This window comes from Haliotis rubra, unplaced genomic scaffold, assembly GCF_003918875.1.
Source record: "Haliotis rubra isolate DU_JTF1 unplaced genomic scaffold, ASM391887v1 Scf155, whole genome shotgun sequence".
Classification (NCBI taxonomy): domain Eukaryota; kingdom Metazoa; phylum Mollusca; class Gastropoda; order Lepetellida; family Haliotidae; genus Haliotis; species Haliotis rubra.
In genome coordinates this window covers 710873-729787 of record NW_025765503.1, presented here as the reverse complement: position 1 = coordinate 729787, position 18915 = coordinate 710873, and the positions used below count along the sequence as shown (strand labels likewise).

At 39.7% G+C, this 18915-nt stretch overlaps 1 protein-coding gene across 4 annotated transcripts; it reads left to right on the top strand.

Moving 5' to 3' along the window:
- The first annotated feature begins 148 nt into the window (after positions 1 to 148).
- On the top strand, positions 149 to 18196 carry LOC124270823 (tudor domain-containing protein 3-like). Of its 4 annotated transcripts, none has more exons than XM_046705885.1 (14): positions 149 to 193; positions 2343 to 2424; positions 3213 to 3260; positions 3312 to 3327; positions 7050 to 7212; positions 8180 to 8321; positions 10205 to 10313; positions 11479 to 11624; positions 12254 to 12452; positions 12802 to 12921; positions 13977 to 14611; positions 16028 to 16129; positions 16464 to 16589; positions 17405 to 18196. In XM_046705885.1, the coding sequence occupies exons 5-14, from the start codon at positions 7079 to 7081 to the stop codon at positions 17678 to 17680; spliced, it is 1989 nt and encodes a 662-aa protein (XP_046561841.1). In that variant the 5' UTR covers positions 149 to 193; positions 2343 to 2424; positions 3213 to 3260; positions 3312 to 3327; positions 7050 to 7078; the 3' UTR covers positions 17681 to 18196. The 4 variants fall into 4 exon arrangements, with proteins under 4 accessions (XP_046561841.1, XP_046561840.1, XP_046561842.1 ...); XM_046705884.1 differs by having other exon boundaries at positions 11476 to 11624; XM_046705886.1 differs by having other exon boundaries at positions 11473 to 11624; positions 16034 to 16129.
- Positions 18197 to 18915: the final 719 nt, after the last annotated feature.

The window sequence follows — 18915 nt, the reverse complement described above, 5'->3', positions numbered from 1 at the left end:
TTAAATGTTGTTAATGCACTGAAGGTATTAAAATGATATGAAACATCTCAATGAAAACTATCAGCTTCTAAAGTTTGTAAAATATTTTTTGCGATTGTTTGCTGCGGATCAATGCATTTAATTTTCACCAATGAAATTAAGCTTTACTTCGTGGAAGAAATATGGCGGGTGATGAATTGGCTCGTAGGGGATGGTAGGTGTACAGTATAAAAATTATAGGAAGAAAAGTACACGTGTGTATGACACATGGGCATGTGCATTCTTTCCATTTTCTTGTGTATATTTATGAAAAGCCACAGTCATTTTGCGTCCGTATGTAGTTAAACATGCCCAGAATAGGAATGTGTAGAATTTCTGACTTGGCAACTTTTACTTTAGGAGGGGCATGACAGAACGAATGAACTGTACTTTTTAGGCCATAGGACTGCAACTACCCATTTATTGAAGCAACAATGTCGTTTACGTCATGAAGCCAATGACCTGTATATTCAGACTTGGGTTGCCCACACACCTCAGTGATGCTTACTTCAGCCAGTTCACTTGACGCTGCACAATCAGTGAAAGAAAACCTAAATTTAATTTACATTCTCTAAATATTCTTATGGACATCTTCAGAAAATCCGTAAGAAAAATGCACCTGGAATGTGTTGTATTATGCTCCAGGTGATTCAGAATGCACATTTTTCTTTTTGCATTTTGTGCACAAGTTTTGACAACCAGCATATTTATGACAGCGAAGTTTCCCACTTGCATCAGTTTTGTCTGTTTCCTACAGATTTAAGATCAGACATTTTGTACAATATCAGCAGAAAGAAATATTTTCGAATTCCAAAATATATTCTGAGAACGGTTACAAACTTTCTAAAGCTCCACTTGATAGCACGCGCCTCTGTGATATTGCTGGAATTTTGCTAAAAGTGGCGTAAAACTATACTCACTCACTCACTTAATGGCACACTCACTCTGTTGGTAAATTGTTGTGATATTTGTATATAGATCATATCGCATAAAAAGCACAATGTCACTGCAGTAAAATTATCTGAATCTATGTAAAACATTTGAAATAAAGTGCATTAATGATATCAAGTGGGTTGTTATATTGTGTTTTATTCAAATTTAAACAGTATTTTACTGTACATTTGACACTTATTAATACAATTCTCAGTGTGAAACCGACCGCCTCCATGGTGTAGTGGTTAGAGCGTCCCCCAGAGAGCGGAAGGTCGCGGGTTCGATCCCCGACTGCGTCATACCAAAAGACGTTAAAATATGGTACTTGTTGGTCCCTGCCTGGCACTCGGCATTAATGGGTACAACAAGGACTGGTCGGCTCGGAGTCAGTATAATGTGTCTGAGTGGGGTATCCATGCTTCACTGCGGCATGGTATCTCAGTGGGCTAGCACTATAAAACCAGCTTAAGTCTGGGCTAGTACAAGCAGCCGCACATACACACACACACACACACACGCACGTCGTCATATGAGCGAAATATTCCCAAGCATGACGTTAAATCCAATTTCACCTCACCTCACCTCAGCTCACCCCAGTGTGTTAGGGATTTTCAACATGTTATGGATGACAAGTAGCCTAAAAAAATTGCAACAAATCTGTCACCTCTTGATAGTGATATTTATGATGATAACAAGGATTAATGTGTCAACCACAATCATGACCAAATTTCATAATAACTTGGTATATGTCATCCTCGATAATCTCCATACATATGACTCCCCAATAAATGGATGTCTCTCCACTCGCCCGATACCCTGGTTGGCTTTTAATCCAACCAGGTGTCTCACTGGGAAGTTGAGCGCACCAATCGAACTCATATTATTTAAATTATCTAACCGGTTGGCTTTTCATCCAAATAATATATTGTCAGACACTCTGAAAGAAGGAGTTCTTGCACAATCACAACCTGTCACTTTCGTATTTTTAAATTATCTAACCGATTAAACTTGTCAACACAATAATATTATGTTGCAAGATACTGAAAGAAGGAGTTCTTGCATATATATTTTTGAAGGTTTCAGACCTGTCAATTTGTCTGTATGTTTTCTGATTGGCTACTGTGAGAATGCGGGGCCAGCAAAGGGAGGTAATAAAATCATCGGGCCGTGCTGTAGATGCATCCAGGGTATAGTGGAGAGTTATCGTAACGTATACCTTGGAGATTATCGAGGATGGGTATATGTAGGACTCTGAGACTTTACTGCAGTTTGGAAACTATTCCTGTAATTCACGCCAAAAGTACCAGTGCCAATAATTAGATAATTTGCTTATTGTAACCAACCTTCAGTAATGACTCCACACTCGTTGATTCCACTGTATATTTTCACAGGCATCTGACAGCAGAAGGCATCGCAGAGCTGGAACAAAATGGGAAAAGAGGAGTGGATCAACTTATCAAAACAGCCATTGATGTATGTCGTTCCTCTCTATGTCATTTACGATGTGTCAGGGCATGAATGTTTCCTATGTTATCTTTCTGATGGGAAAATGTATTAAAGGCCTCTCCACGTTCTTTGGTTTTATAGAAAGATCGTTCATAATTTCAGAGATTTAAAACAAATTATTTGAAAATGTTTGTTTTCTGAAGAATGTTTTTAGTTTGTTTCAAGGAAATTAAGATCATAGTAACTATGACATTTCTGTTTGGCTAAACTTTTATCATTAACACAACGCAAGAAATATATTGATCTGTTACAGTCTTGTAAATGTTATATTCCATTTTGAGGGGCGGTGGGGTAGCCTAGTGGTTAAAGCGTTGGCCCGTCACGCCGAAGACCCGGGTTCGATTCCCCACATGGGTACAATGTGTGAGGCCCATTTCTGGTGTCCCCCGCCGTGATATTGCTGGAATATTGCTAAAAGCGGCGTAAAACTAAACTCAGTCAGTCAGAATATTCCATTTTGTATTGATATTTTGGAGATGATACTGTCAGGGTATTTCATAAGAATTGCTTCGTGTTTTATTGTCAGTCCACATCAAAACATCCATGAAATATGTTACAGCAACTCCCCCAGGAACATAGCTGTCTGAACACCAGCAGCAAATAAATAAAACATAATGTGTTGCATATTTGTTTGTCTGTTTGTTAATGTTTTCCACGAAGCACATCAGACAGATAAAGTGAAACAGACACAAAATACAAAAAGGAAATATCACTGATGAAGGCCCAGAACATAAATCGGTATCACTTGTTTGCAGACTGACTTGCGGGATGTTGGAGATAAATGGCTGCCCGAGGAACTTCACATAGATAGATCTGGCGGTGTACTGGTGCCTTGGTAGTTTTGGAATTCTGACAAGGGCAGACTGGACTTTTTGGTATTTTTGGAATTCTGAAAAAAATGTAAGTCTTCCATCACATTTACATAATGTAGTTAGCTGAATTTAAAAACCTTTCAATATTTATTTTCTATATACACACCTAAATATTTGACATAATCATAACTTGTAAGACATAATCATGAAGAGTATTTTGCCATTGATGACTTTGTTTTTTGTTTAATTTGTTTGTTTTTTTTCTATTTGTTCTTTTTTGTGTAGGGGTGGGTGTGTGTGTGCATTTTGTGTGCATATTGGTTAATCTAGTGGGTTAAACTGGTCCGCCTTGATCTGCTCAGAAGTCAGTGTTGGCTGCAAATGTCACTATTAATTCACCAATCATGTTCTAGCTATAACTATCTGGCTTTGGCTTTGTTGATATGAATTTTTTCATTAATATTTCAGTAATTCCAATATGAACGAGGATGATGTTTTTTGTCATTGAATTTGATGTTGAATTAAATTGTTTAATACCTATGAATTTTGGAAAATTAGACAATTTGATATTGATATTTTAGGTTATTCCTGACGGTTGATACAGGGCTCGAAAATTCCACTTGTCCACTCCTATTGGAGAGTAAAATTTGTTTCGGGCAAGTGAAAAACATAATTTGCTCGTCCTAAAGGACGAGTACAATTTCTGATCCAAAAGTAACATGTTTCTTTTTACTTGAAGTTCAGCTACCTTAAATGGTGAACGAATTCAATTTTGTCAAAGATTTTGTACAGAAGACAAAGTTAGTAATGTTTATTGAAGTTTTATTCCAAGCAAACATTTTGAAAAAAATAATATAAATTTATAGTCGTTGTGATGTATTATCTATAGGGAAAGTACAATTTTAGAAGTAGAAGTAGAAAGTTCATATTGCTCACCCTACAGGGCGAGTGCAGATTTTAAAATGTTTCGAGCCCTGTTGATAGGTGTTTAATGAAAAGAAATAATTGCATCTGAAGTATGTCATTATGGCCTCAAAAGGATGTCGTACACTGGAATGATGAACGAGGCCTAGGATATTTTGGTCATTAAATTTAAAAAAATACCTAAATTAAATTTCTTAAAGGAGAATACGAACGAAAACAAAACTGTTGATATGTTGTAAAGGATGTTCTAAAAGTCACCTTCCGTGATTAAAAGTGAACAAAAAGTTTGTAAAATAGCAATAAAAATACCAAAAAACGTACTCGTATTTCCGCCTATTACGGAAGCACCCGACAGTTAATGAGCAGAGGGGGTATCACGTGACATGACGTCATATGTGCCTGTTGCTGATGGCTTCCTCTTTGATTTTACCTCACAACTTAACAGTGTCCATGGATTCTGAAGCAGTAAAAGATGTTCCTGATGTCATTTCTGAAATGGATGTTAGACCGTATCAATACGATCCGATTTTACATCTTTCAAGACAATGTTTCAGTGAAGATGAAGAAGAACCAAGCAAAACAGAGGCACCGGTTGAGGTCAAAATAAATTTTAAAATAGACCATATCATTTAACAAGAATACTATTTGTCAGCAAAATGTGATACAGTTCCAACCAGCAAACTCACCCCTACAAATATATGACCAGTCCCTAAGAATTAAGTTTTTTTTAAATGTAATTGCAGTTCCTTTTGTGTCAAATGGGTGACTGTAGGGTGTCTGGGATTTAAAAACAAAATAATTATGCTTCAGACGGGGGAAAATAGATATTATCTGCTACAAAATTACAATGGAATTATTTTGTTGCAAAAAAATTAGGATCCTAGTTCTCATTAATAACGTATCAAGTCTCCATACAAGATCCCAGCCTGGTCGAGCAGAGATAATATTCGCGACGCAGATAAGTTATTCCCCGCAAACTGCTGAATTATTAAATACTTGTCAGGACAATGTATGTTTCCCTAGTGTTTGGTTATGGAAATAGTTATGGTACTCGGTCATAGCCTTAGAATGGCATCTTGTCAGCCAATGACAATACAGAACAACTTTCACGGCACACACTACTGACAAATAGCGAGTCTGATGCCAATGTGCGTAATTGGATGAAATAGAAAACAATGAAAGCAACAAGTACTTCATGATTTGCCATTGTATTCGGCACTGTTTCGGGTAGACTGCAGCATTTAGGGCTCCAAACTGAAAAGAATGTTATAGCGAAACATGTTCAAGCTTATAAGAAATCTCTCACTGATTTTGATAATATATATCTCATGGGTACCAGTCGAACTGCCCCAGCTACAAAATGACCCAGCAAACTTGGTCATTCATTCTAATTTGGTCAAATTTATTTAAAATGATTAAATATATGCTGTAAATGCATAGTTTTTGTCAACTTTGATATTAGGTTCTTCACATAACAGTAATATTTCTGATAAAGGTTCCATTAGTAAACTCATAACTATGTATATACTTTTATATAAAGAACATAATATCAAAGTTGACAAAACTATGCATTTATGGCCTATATTTAATCATTTTAAATAAATTGGGGCATTTGGACTACCCCATGGGGCAATTTGAACAAAACTCTGGGGCAAGTTTACAAAATTTGCTGGGGCAATTTGTAGCGGGGGCAATTCGACTGGCAATCGGACTTTAATCTTATGTTAAAAGTACCACTGACAGTAAGTTGTAACAGGGAATGATGGAGTATAAATGAATCTTGTGGGTACTTCTTCCTTCTTCAGTCTTGCTTTTAGATTTTCATACTCCATGTGTGCATGTCTCTTTCATATGCGTCCGACTCCGAATGATCGGAACATTTCTCCTGCCTAAATCTGTCTCTTTACTTGGAAAACGGAAGAAATGGTGGCTCTTTCCATTGTTCGATGATTCCGTGCACCCCAGGCAACGGAATACACCATCGTACCATTTACAGAAACAACACGATTTGTATTACTTTAGCGCTTGTTCTTTAGCAATATGGCGGATGCTTGTCACAAGCGGCGTCATGAGCAGAAAGGTCACATGAGTTCCAGTGGAATATGCATAATGGCCGAAGCTCAGATAACAGAAAACTGTTTTCGTGATAAAAACATAATAAACAATATATTTTAAATAAACATTGGGGTACATGTTTCTGATGACTTTATTTTTCACCCAGCAAATTCTTGCAATTGCCTAGTATTCTCCTTTAAATCAAAACATATTTAATTGATCCAAAATCACACTAAAAGCTGACTTGCTAATGTGTTCACATTATCTCATTTATGCCTAACAACATGTGTATTAATGTTAATTGGTAATGTATTCATATCAATAATTGCCAATCGCTATTATATTCAGTCAGATTGACAGGTGATCACATGTGTATTCTAGGTAATCAAGGGGCGGTGGGGTAGCCTAGTGGTTAAAGCGTTGGCTCGTCCATCCGAAGACCCGGGTTCGAATCCCCACATGGGAACAATGTGTGAAGCCCATTTCTGGTGTCCCCCGCCGTGATATTGCTGGAATATTGCTAAAAGTGGGATAAAACTAAACAGTTTGTTCAGTATTCAATCGCCACAAAGTCACAATGCAGTGGTTGGACTGTGTCAGGAGACATTAACTGTAGGGGTGTAGTCATTTATCCTTAGTTGTCAATTCAATTTCAGAGCGTCACAAGCAGAGTGAGACATGGAGTATATTACGTGTCCATGACAAAGCAATGTCGTTTTCTTGAAATGTTATTGGAAGGCATTGTTTGGAAGAATGTGTAATGTGGACATTGTTCTGTTGGTCTAATGTTGTTTTACTTCCAGATTCAGGGTCCAGCAGTGCTGCAGTTGATGAAGCTACGGAACATCTCGGCCCCAAAAGAAAATGAGGAATCTCAAACAGCTCCTCGTCTTCTCCGTCTCTCTTTGACTGATGGTCACATCAACTGCACAGCCATTGAAATTGAAAATCTCAAAAACATCAAGTAAGAAATCTCACATGTAATAGTTTCAACAAGTGTGCACCAATATACAGGGATATGTAAGCAAGGGTGCCAGAATTTTACTTTATTTAACGAATTAGTACTATTTTTAAGTGGGTACTGGTGACCCAGTTGTCCTAGGCGCTGCATTTGGCTTTGCAGAGTTATGTCCCTTGGACATGACTGATACCTATAATGGTGGGTCAGAAGCCAAGTTCATCGCAATAATGTTACTTTATTTGTCTTCATCATACATGTGTTTTGTTGGTTTCACTGAAGTGGTTAACCTGTGAAGATCTGGGTTAGAATTGGTCTTCACTAACCCATGTTGTCATATGAGGTGACTAACAAAATCTGTTGGTCAGGCTTGCTGACTTGGTTGACACATGCCATTATCTAGCCTCATGTTAGAATGTCAAGTTTTGATTGGTTCATGTGACTCCGATAAAATACCATGTACACCCGTCACGATCCGCGAGCAGGGAGTACAAAAGTCATATTATCCCGCCACGCCTCGGTGACCACGCGAAGTGAGAAAAGCGTGCATCGCCAAGCCTTTAGTAACATGCGCTGCATTGAGGTCAATCGATCAGCTGTTGTCAACATGGCATCTCACATAAATAAAAACAAGTCGATTCGATGTGTATTGTTTTCTTTTGATTTAGTAAAAACATTCGGCTAGATAAATGCGTTGTCACATCGTGTCGAGGGAAATACGGGGTTTTATCAGTCCCTCGTATTTCCCTCGACACGATGTGATAACATATATTGTATCCCAGTGGCGTAAGTCGATGCTCATGCTGTTGATCACTTGATTTTCTTGTCCAGACTCAATTATTTACAGACCGACGCCATATACCTGTAATACTGTGATTTAATTGAAATTGGAATGGGTCATACAGTTGAGAAACGTTTTAACAATGTTACTGCATGCAGTTGGATAGGTTGACATTCGTCACTTCTGTTACAGCCTTGGTACTCCTCCTGGCACAAAGGTGATGCTAGAGGGTGCTGTCGATGTCGAGAACAACTTCCTCTTACTGACCAACAAAAACTTCCGATGTCTTGGAGGGAAAGTAGAGAAGTTGGTGGAGACCTGGGAACTGAAGAGAGTGAGTTGTGCTTATATCTGGAACCCTTTTCCGATCCCAGGTTAGGACAGCTACCTGAAAACCAATGATGGTCATAAATGGCCACAAAATGCATGGGATGGTCCAATTTGGTGGCTTGTCTGATTGTCACTGGATTTTGAAAGCCTTGATAGCGACTCATATTACCATTCACTGGATTGTATTTAACCCTAATATTGCCATTTATACATGCTATTCTCTTTTGTCTCCTGACCCGTGAAGATCCGGGGTAGAATAGGTCTTCAGCAACCCATGTGCTTGCCATAAAAGGCGACTATGCTTGTCGTAAGAGGCGACTAACGGGATCGGGTGGTCAGTTTCGCTGACTTGGTTGACACATGTCATCGGTTCCCAATTGCACAGATCGATGCTCATGCTGTTGATCACTGGATTGTCTGGTCGAGACTCGATTATTTACAGACCGCTGCCATATACTGTAAACGTACTTATTTTCGCGTGGTGCAATTTTCGCGGAATTGACAGTTTAGACTACATCGCGCGGTCAATTATTCGCGCAATCAGTAATTGCCGGAACTGCCAGCTGTCTCTTTGGCCGCCACTAATAGCAGTGAAAACAAACAGAGTGGCTTAACCTGTCAGGCGGCGTTTATTGCTTACTCACAGGAAATCCCTATCTGTGCGATATACTAGTACACAGTAATCCGTTTACTCACGGAAGAGATGAAAAACACATCAGTCTTGACGATCTGACGAATTAACTTCTTCTGTATATGAAGCTCTTTGTGATTTCAAACAAGCCGGGTTGTTGTGAATGAGATGATTGAGTGTTAAGTGACTATTCGCTTCATGATGTACTGGTAAATAAAATCTTAATGAATAAATAAAATACTGCTGTATTATTTCTTTCCGAGTCGTTTCATGGTAATCTGTTTTGTATCAAACCATCTGTCATGTGACCAATTTCCATGGCGGCCACAACACACATTGCTGTTTTTCGCTAATTCGGCGATGGGATTTGGCTCATTATTTAATTATGTTTTGGGAAATCCATTACAGCAACAGTTAAGTAAGATTCTTTATGCTACTATCAGTCGTCATTTTAAGATTCCCGTAGATTTCTGTCTTCAAACTTGATGTGTTATGGTAACAACTCAGGGGCGAGCGTGGCTAGACTGAATGAATGACAGGTTTATTCGCGGTGTATAAATTTTCGCACTAAAATGTTTTGCGCCAAAAGCGTGAAAATAAAACCTGCGCGAAATATAATACGTTTACAGTAGCTGGGGTATTACTGAGTGCAGCGTAAAACTAAACTCACTCACTCACTCTTTTGTCTCCTATATATCTCCATTCGGGGCAGTGGGGTAGCCATGTGGTTAAAGCGTTGTCTCGTCACGCGGAAGACCCCGGTTCGATTCCCCGCATGGGTACAATGTGTGAAACTCATTTCTGGTGTCACTTGCCGTGATGTTGCTGGAATATTGCTAAAAGCGGCGTAAAACCAAACTCACCCACTATATCTCCATTCCATGACAATAAAACCCATGGAGCCATACACAACCATAGTTTTAGGTTCAATCAGATTTGAGGGTAGGATGCTGAAAGTAAGTGTCCAAGTTGTATGTGATTCTGTGGAATGTTCCTGGAAAGAGATGAAGATGTCAACATCCCTTCCCAAGCAAAGCATTCATTGTCAAATTGGTCCGTAATATTTATCACAATAGAATTAAGTGTTACCCCAGGATGATCAAGGATCATGGTTGAAATTGATCACAGATTGATTTTATGCAGATTTATGGTCTAATGTTTGGATTCTTGTAATCTTGAATATTTTTCATGAAGAAAATGGTGTTAGATGCAGAAATACATTTCAAGGTGTATAGTAATGTCCTTTTCAATGACAGAAACTGGCCAAGCAATCAAGATCCGGTGTACAGACTGAAGGCGGCCCACCATTGTTTGTTCCGTTTGGAAAGAAGTTGCCCACTAATGATTACAATCCCAATCACAGAGGTAAGACCAAAATGACGTTCCTCGAGCCTAAAGGGCACATATGGAAATGATATTTCTTTGAAATAAATGCTGATGAGTTTTATTATGTGAAGCCAGCTACACATTTTACTTTAAACAGTGCAGTTACATTAAAAATAATAAAGATATACTGAAAATAGAGAATTTCAAATGTCTGTGTGTCTGTGTGTTCAAATATGGTCTCATGCTTTTATTTAGACTGGTCAATGACCAGTTTCTGTCCCAAGGACTCAAGCAGTTGACAGTTTGTCTGGCTTTCAACATTCCCAGTTCATATTAATATGTTCAATACTTATGATATGGCTTTGTACATATTGTCTTAGAGGACAGGAGGATAAACATAGAGAAAGCGCTCCATAAATTTCGTTTTACATTATCATATTGCCTCCAGTTTACAATGTTAAAATGCTGCCATATATAAGAAAATCTAGACTTACCAAGCCCCAAGTTTGATAATAATATTCACAATATAGCTGCCAAGGTCAATTAGGACTCACTGATTTTTTTCGTCATTACTTTCAAAGTAAACGTGTAAATGTGAAAGTGTGGTGGGGCACAGGTGCATGAATCAACATTTCTGTCCCTGCATTCTTAGACAAAGGTAAACTGTACATTATTTTGTTTTGGTGATGAGAATAAGAGGACTGCAGTTCCCTGCAGCCTCCATCACTCCCATGTCAGCATCCTAGTGGTGGTCCTATTGATTGAAATAATCCAAGATTGGTCGCAGTGACTAAACGACCACGCAATCGTTCATGTTTTCTCATAATCGAACACAAACAATTCTGGAACACTTTTCATCAACAATATTTTTCACAAGGTTAGTTTTGTCTGTTACATATCATAAGCACTACAAGCTCGTTCCAAGTCATGATTGAATTTATCTAAAGACACCAAGAAATTTATGTTCCTAACATACTAGTCATCCTTTAAAGATGTGAAATTTTGCCAAAAAACCCCAAAATAACTACGTTTTTATCCTTATTTTTTTGTGCATTAACAAATTTCATAATGATGCTAACCAATTATTTTCGATGATTGATCGGATCTCAGTTATGAGATTTTAACCAATTCCCAACACTACAGCATCTTGTTAATGGGATGTAGTTGTGAAGGTACATTGTATATCATTTGTATCCAGCAGCAGCAGTGAAGAAGGAGGGTTTCAAGAGCTTGGAGTCTGGAAAGAAGGATAAGACGGAAGAGAGTGAGTTCGAACAGCAGAGACAGGCAACTATAGCTGAGGCTCTACAGGAGGGGAAGACAAAGACATTTGGTGGGGGAATGAAACAGGTGAGGCTCTACAGGAGGGGAAGACAAATACATTTGGTGGGGGAATGAAACAGGTGAGGCTCTACAGGAAGGGAAAACAAAGACATTTGGTGGGGGATTGAAACAGGTGAGGCTCTACAGGAGGGGAAGACAAAGACATTTGGTGGGGGAATGAAACAGGTGAGGCTCTACAGGAGGGGAAAACAAAGACATTTGGTGGGGGAATGAAACAGGTGAGGCTCTACAGGAGGGGAAAACAGACATTTGGTGGGGGAATGAAACAGGTGAGGCTCTACAGGAGGGGAAGACAAAGACATTTGGGGGGTATGAAACAGGCGAGGCTCTACCAGACAATCGATACAGAGGTGGGATGGGTGAAAATGAGGCTGTACAGGAGGTGAAGAAAGAGATATGGAGGTGGTATGGGCGTTACTTGTGAGGCCTTACAGTAGGGGAGACAACTTGTGTGGGTGACACTGGTGAGGCAGAAGGGAAGACAGCATGAGACATTCAGAGGGGAATAAGACAGGTTTACAAAATATGTTTATGGATTAAAGTGTTTTGGTTCTAAGACGATAAAAATTGCAGTTTTATTACTGCTTGTATGCAAACAGACCAAATGAGGTAAAGTACAATATGTCTGTTGGCAGCATGTGAGTGACAAAGATGTTGCTCAGATTGTGGAGATGGGCTTCACGTCAGATCAGGCAAGCACAGCACTACGGCAAACCAGTGGCAACGTGAGCGACGCCATCAGCTCCCTCATCTCCAGGGGTGGTAGGGGTGGTGGTCGTGGAGGAGATCGAGGTGACAGGTTTGAACGAAGACAGCCAATGGAATCAAGACAAGGTGTGGATTTGTTCATGGCCTTTATACTGTTTTAAAGGATTTATGGTTAAGAATTAATCGACAGTGAGAAAAGAACTCTTGCTTCTTGCTGATCTTTTACTGATGATGATGAATAAAAGATTATTTGATATTATTGCAACACTGGTTATCACAACACCCATACAATAGTGCGGACTACTATTATAATATGATCACTGAACTGACAAAAGCACCCATGTCACCACTACATTGAGCCTATTATCTAATTTGTTGGTGAAAGGTTGCTGTTTCTTTCAATAAATTTAGAAAGTTTTTGACACCAAAATTTGAGCCATCTGTCTTGTAAACTAAACCAATGTTGATTGTGTAGGTGGGCGTGGGCGTCGTGGGAGAGATCGGGATGACGATGAAGAGGGCGGAGTATCAGCCAGACCGAGTGGTCCAGCCACACTCTTCGATTTTCTCGAAACTAAGATACCAGTCAAGGAAGGTAGTGTGATCCTCTTGATATTTGTCTGAGCTTTCTATTTATTCTTCACTTAAAAACTAATGGTATCTTTTGAGAGTTGAGAATTTTGTTAAATCAAGTTCGATATTTTTCTAAGTCACATACTTGCCTATCCATTCAACCACACACCCATTAATCAATCCGTGCACCCACTGACCAGTCAACTCTTGAAGATACAGTTTAGAATTGATCTTCAGTGACCCACGCTTGTTGTATGAGATCATGTGGTCTTCCTCGTTCACATGGTTGATGCATGTAATCACATGCCTGTTCCAAAGATCAAGGGGCGGTGGGGTAGCCTAGTGGTTAAAGCGTTGGCTCGTCACGCCGAAGACCCAGGTTCGAATCCCCACAAGGGTACAATGTGTGAAGCCTATTTCTGGTGTTCCCCGCCGTGATGTTGCTGGAATATTGCTAAAAGCGGCGTAAAACCAAACTCAGTCAGTCAGTACACAGATTGATGCTCATGATTTCAGTCATAGGATTGTCTGGTCCAAACCTGATTATTTGGAGACCACTGTCATATAGCTGGAAAATCGCTGTGTGCGAGAGGTTAAACGAGAAACAAACTCACTGACATGTATTTCAGTTTACCAGATTACACACTACACAATCCATCACTTAATTTCTCCCCTTCACCAAATCTTCATAATTAATCCATTTGTGTCGGACTAACTCTACAATGCATGCTCACAGCACATAAAAATGAGATAAGTCTATGAGAGTTAGTTGAGATAGAAAATGTTGATAAGACACATATTTCCATCCTCTCAACTCTGTCACTAACTTACCCCTTCATCGGTCCCTTCATCAATCGTTCTAGTCATTTATCCCCCAATTTTCTCTTCGGTCCATCTGTCAACCTCTCCTTTTAAACTACTTAAGTATCTAATTATGACATGCCTTCATCCATTACTAACCTGTCCATCTCACGAACAGCCCTTGCCTCGTCTATCCGAACTGTCCATAGAAAAGTATCTTCTTTTTCGTCTCCACAAATTAACCACATCAGGTTAAACAGTCAGTTTATGTTCTAGAGTCAAAGTCATCCAGTGCCTCAGGTCGTCCCACCTACAACAACAACAAGTCATCAACAGACAGCAGCTCAAGTCGCAGCAACTCAGGGCCCAGTGGGCGGCCTCACTATGAAAATAACTCCAGGTCCGGAGGCTACAAGTCCACACCCAACCATCACCAACAACAGTCTCAACAGCAAGACTTCTCAGGGCAAAACTTTCAGAATCGCAAACAAAATCTTCCACCAAGGTTAGCGGGGAGGCACGGCCAGGATGGGCAGAACTACCACCAACAGAAACCTTCTAGTCAACAGTTTTCTAATTTTGATTCTGATAGGACTCAAAGGGGAGAGGATTCTCAACGGAGAACAGACAATCAAAGCCGGTCCAACCAGTCAGGCTATAATGCATACGAACGTGGTCAGAAAGATTTTAACCAGTCCCGTCCAAAGTCTGGATCATACAATTACAGTGATCAGCAAGAATACAAGGAAAATAGATATAATAGTCGGCAAGATTCACAACACAGTTCAAAGAACAATGGCCACCAAGAGGACAGACGTGATAACCGTTTTGACAACCAAAGAGGCAATCGCCAAGCTCAAGGTCAGAGGAGTTCAAGGTCACAGCAAGATGGGTCAAGAAAACCATATGAGGTAAGAAATAACAAATATGAAAAGGCAGTCACAGTAATTACTCATTGCACTTCTGTGGGAATTCCGAAATAGAGGGAATTGCGAAATAGAGCAAACTGCAACGAGCAACCATATGGATCATGTTGGGCTAGATGATGTGAGGCGGATCTCATGCTGTTGACTACTGGATTGTTGTCCAGACTTGATTATTTACAGACCACTGCCATATAGCTGGAATATTGCTGAGTGCGGCATAAAACGAAACTCATTCACACCCTGATGTGAGGCATTGCTCCATTCTAGTGTTGTATGTCTATTATACATTGCAATACAAGGATCAGGACACAATACATCTATTTACAACTCCCGCATCGCAAAATATATGATTCATTACATTACAGCTTATATTAATGGAAATGTGAATAATAACAGGAACTGTTCAAGAACCAATTTATGCAGATTCTCTAGTATTTTCAGATTGGCTATTAATAGCAGAATCTGCACAGTGCCCCCAAGCTTATATGTATCTCTGAAACAAATTCCCATTTTCATTGTCTTAAATTTAATCTCAAATTATTCATGGTTGTGATTTCCCCAGAAAGGGAAAGAATATGAATGTATGAATTGAAAGTACTGTACAGGTTACAAATCATACCACACACTATTATGAGGAGTCATATGGCAGCCTCAGCATGTTGTTACACCCCCTCCTCTGTACGTCAGTCTCTGGATTGCCTGCTCTGAGCTCTATTATATAATTTGTAGGATCTGACAAATGGGGATTTGTTGTTTGAAGTATGTGAAGCCTCCATTGTTATACATTCTTTCCACCACCACTATTTACAATCACCTGTATTATACTGAAGTGTGGCAGAAAGAACATGAACTTTCTTTCTATAGTTCATGATGATTGCCTAGTTACTTAGTTACCTGCATTACATGCCGGGGGATATAGTCGACACCTCATCCATCTGTCCGTCCGTAATCATTTTGTTTCTGGAGAATAACTCAAAAACCGTTCAATATTTTTCAACAAAAATTGGTACATATATCAAACAGAACCTAAGGTGGTGCCTTTTGCTACTTACAGATTTTTGTCATTTTTATTTTTCTTGGTTTCCATGGAAACGTTTTGGACTTAGTCTCAAAAGGGAGGGGTGGGCTTCCTCAAATGGTTTCCAGAGCACAACTCCAAACCTTTTCAATATCTTTCAGCAAAACTTGGCAGATATATGAGGCAGATCCCATAGTGGTGCCTTTTGCTACTTGCAGTTTTTTGTCATTATTTTTTTTTCATGATTTCCATGGAAATGATTTGGACTTAGTCCAAAAAGAATCAAGTTGGACTTAAGTAACTGTCAGATGATTTGTTCTTTCAAATATGTGGGGTCCGAGGGAATATGTCGTCTTCTGATGACTCACGTTCATAATTCACAGCAACAGCAACAACAACATCGTCATGAAGGTCCCCCACAAGGTGAAGGTCATTCATGGAGGAAGGGAGATCAGTGCATGGCCAAGTACTGGGAGGACAGTCGGGTAAGTGCTGGGCGGGGGAGATTTGCTTTGTCACAAATTATCAGATTGATAGCAGACTGAGCACCAGTGTTATCAAGGTATGCTGCTCAATTCTCTGACACTCATCATGGAATGAGGGGTAGCTTAGTGGTTACAGTGTGCGCCCATCATGCCGAATACCCGGATTCAAATCCCCCACATGGGTTCAATGTGTAGCCTGTTTCTGGTGTCCCCGCTGCCATGATCTTGCTGGAATATTGCTGAAACTGGCATAAAACTTAACTCACACACTTATTCCCCCATTATGGAATGCTGTGGTTGTATAGCTACAGTTCCTTGTTGTCTGTCGTTGCAGTTCTACATGGCACGGATCGAGGATTTTGCTGCCAATGGAGCCACATGTGTTGTGACGTTCTTGGAATATGGCAATATGGAGGAAGTGCTGTTGTCTGATATCGAAAACCTCTCACAGCAAACTTGGGTAAGTTGACCTCTCAGGATCTACACTGACTTGTGATTCTTGTGATCCTAATGTATGGTTGTTGTGATGTCAAATTGTTCGGGGCGACCTGTGAAGGTCAAGGTTAGAATTGATGTTCAGTAACCCATGCTTGTCATAAGAGTCGACTAACAGGATCGGGTGGTCAGGCTCGCTGACTTCGCTGACACATGTCATCGTATCGCACCTCCGTAGATCGATGCTCATGCTGTTGATCCCTGGATTGCCTGGTCCAGACTAGATAATTTTACAGACTGCCGCCATATAGCTGGAATATTGCTGAGTGTGGCGTAAAACTAAACTCACTCACTCACTCAATGTTCAGGGTACAAGTTAAATCAGGGCAAGTTAAGGGGCGTTGGTCATGGAGAAGAGTTTGTCTGGTACCTTGGCTTGTCTGCAGCTCAGACTTCTGAGGGTTTCTATGTCATCCTGTCCCACACTGAACACATGTAGCAAATGTGCTGTCATCTTAGGTTAGTGACGTTTGTAGAACGCTTCTGTTCACCCAGCAGTGAATGGGTACCTGGTTAGATGACTCACCTTCTGTCAACTCACAGGCCTCTAGGCTTGTATACTCCCCATGAAGCTGAGAGTGAAATCAAGAGTCATAGTTCTAGTTTACTTTTGTTATTTAGACAATGGTTTAAATTACTTTTCTGTCTTCTGAGATACATGCGGTAAAGTCTTTGTGAATCCATTTTGAAAATAAATTGCCATTGCAATTATCATGTTCATTTTCCAGTCTAAATATATTATAATTCACACCTAGTATATTTTCTGTTTCCCTTCAACAGCAACCTTCGAACAACTCGCGTAATTACCACAAGGGTCCCCCCAGTCAGCAACCCTACTACAACAACCCCCCACACAGTGCGGGGGCAATGGTCATGCAAGGCCCACCCCCTTTTCCCGGCCAGGGTGCATTCACTGGGCCAATCAACTCCATGGAGTTTCGACGCAGTGGTAATGGAGCCAGCTATCAAGGGGGACAAGGGGGACAACCCCGCCCTGACAAGCGCCGACCCACTCAACAATACTACCAACCCCAAGCCCGTCAGTTCCAGTCATGATGACTGCGGTGTTAATTTATCAGGATGTATTTCATTTAGTGCTGAAGACATTGTTTTACACAACTTTGACAGTGGAGTCCAGTTAGGTCCACCCATGAATTTTGAAATAACTTGGTCCAGATTGAATGGTACAGTGTCATTTTTCATCTAGAGATTCAGTCTTCTTCTTTGTTTTTCTGGGCAGAATATTACCTGTAGAGAGCTGAACATTTTGGAATAGCCTTTCCTGTTAGGTCCATATGTCTCTGTTTGTAGAAGACATTTTTAAAACTACCAGTACATATTGACCATCATTATGTATGTAGTATACAAGTGTTGATAATCTCTTGTGAACCAGGGGCGATGGCCTAAGTTTACTTAGACTGGGTATGTGTGAGACTTTACGACATGTCATTTACCAAACAATGATACTTAGTTCAAGCTTATTGACATCAGATGATTTACATCAATACAATACCTCTACATCAAGGTCTACAGCCATCTCCATTTGAAAGCACATCAAGTGAACCTTGTGCTTTGTCTTTGACTGCAAGTCTAAATAAATGGGGGGATGGGGTAGCCTAGTGGTTTAAGCATTCGCATGTCGCATCTAAGACCTGGGTTCAATTCCCCACTTGAGTACAATGTGTGAAGCCCATTTCTGGTGTCCCTGCCATCGATATTGCTGGGATATTGTTAAAAGAGTGTAAAACTAAACTCACTTACTCACTCAATAATGAACCACATTTTTGTTCATGGGAAGATTTGCTGATTTAGAGTAAGCGTGATCAAATGTTAAAAATATGTTGTTGTTTTTTGTTGTTAAAACCATACTAAGTAAGTATAGATGAATACTATTTCATTTTATTTTAAGTGACTATGTCAGATTTCAATTTTTTCAGATGCCTATTTGCCCCAAGTCTGGGTTGTCATTTCTCAAAAATGAACATTTCAAGAGGGTTTTTTTTGTGTGTCTGTGTTTCAGTTAAGATTTCCAAATATTGTTAGTAGTGAAAACGTTAATTAAGGGCAATAGGGCTGCAATGATTTGGTTCGATTCATCAGAAATCGAATCTGACACTTTAGATTTGATTTTGATAACTGTTATCACTATTTCGATTCAACATTTGAATAACTATTTTTATTATTTCCACATAGCCAGAACGTAATTTGGACTCAACTTGAGCAGTTTCTAGTGCTGAAAAAAGTCGAAACGTGATTGGTTGATTCAGGGCTAATTATCCAATGAGAATTGT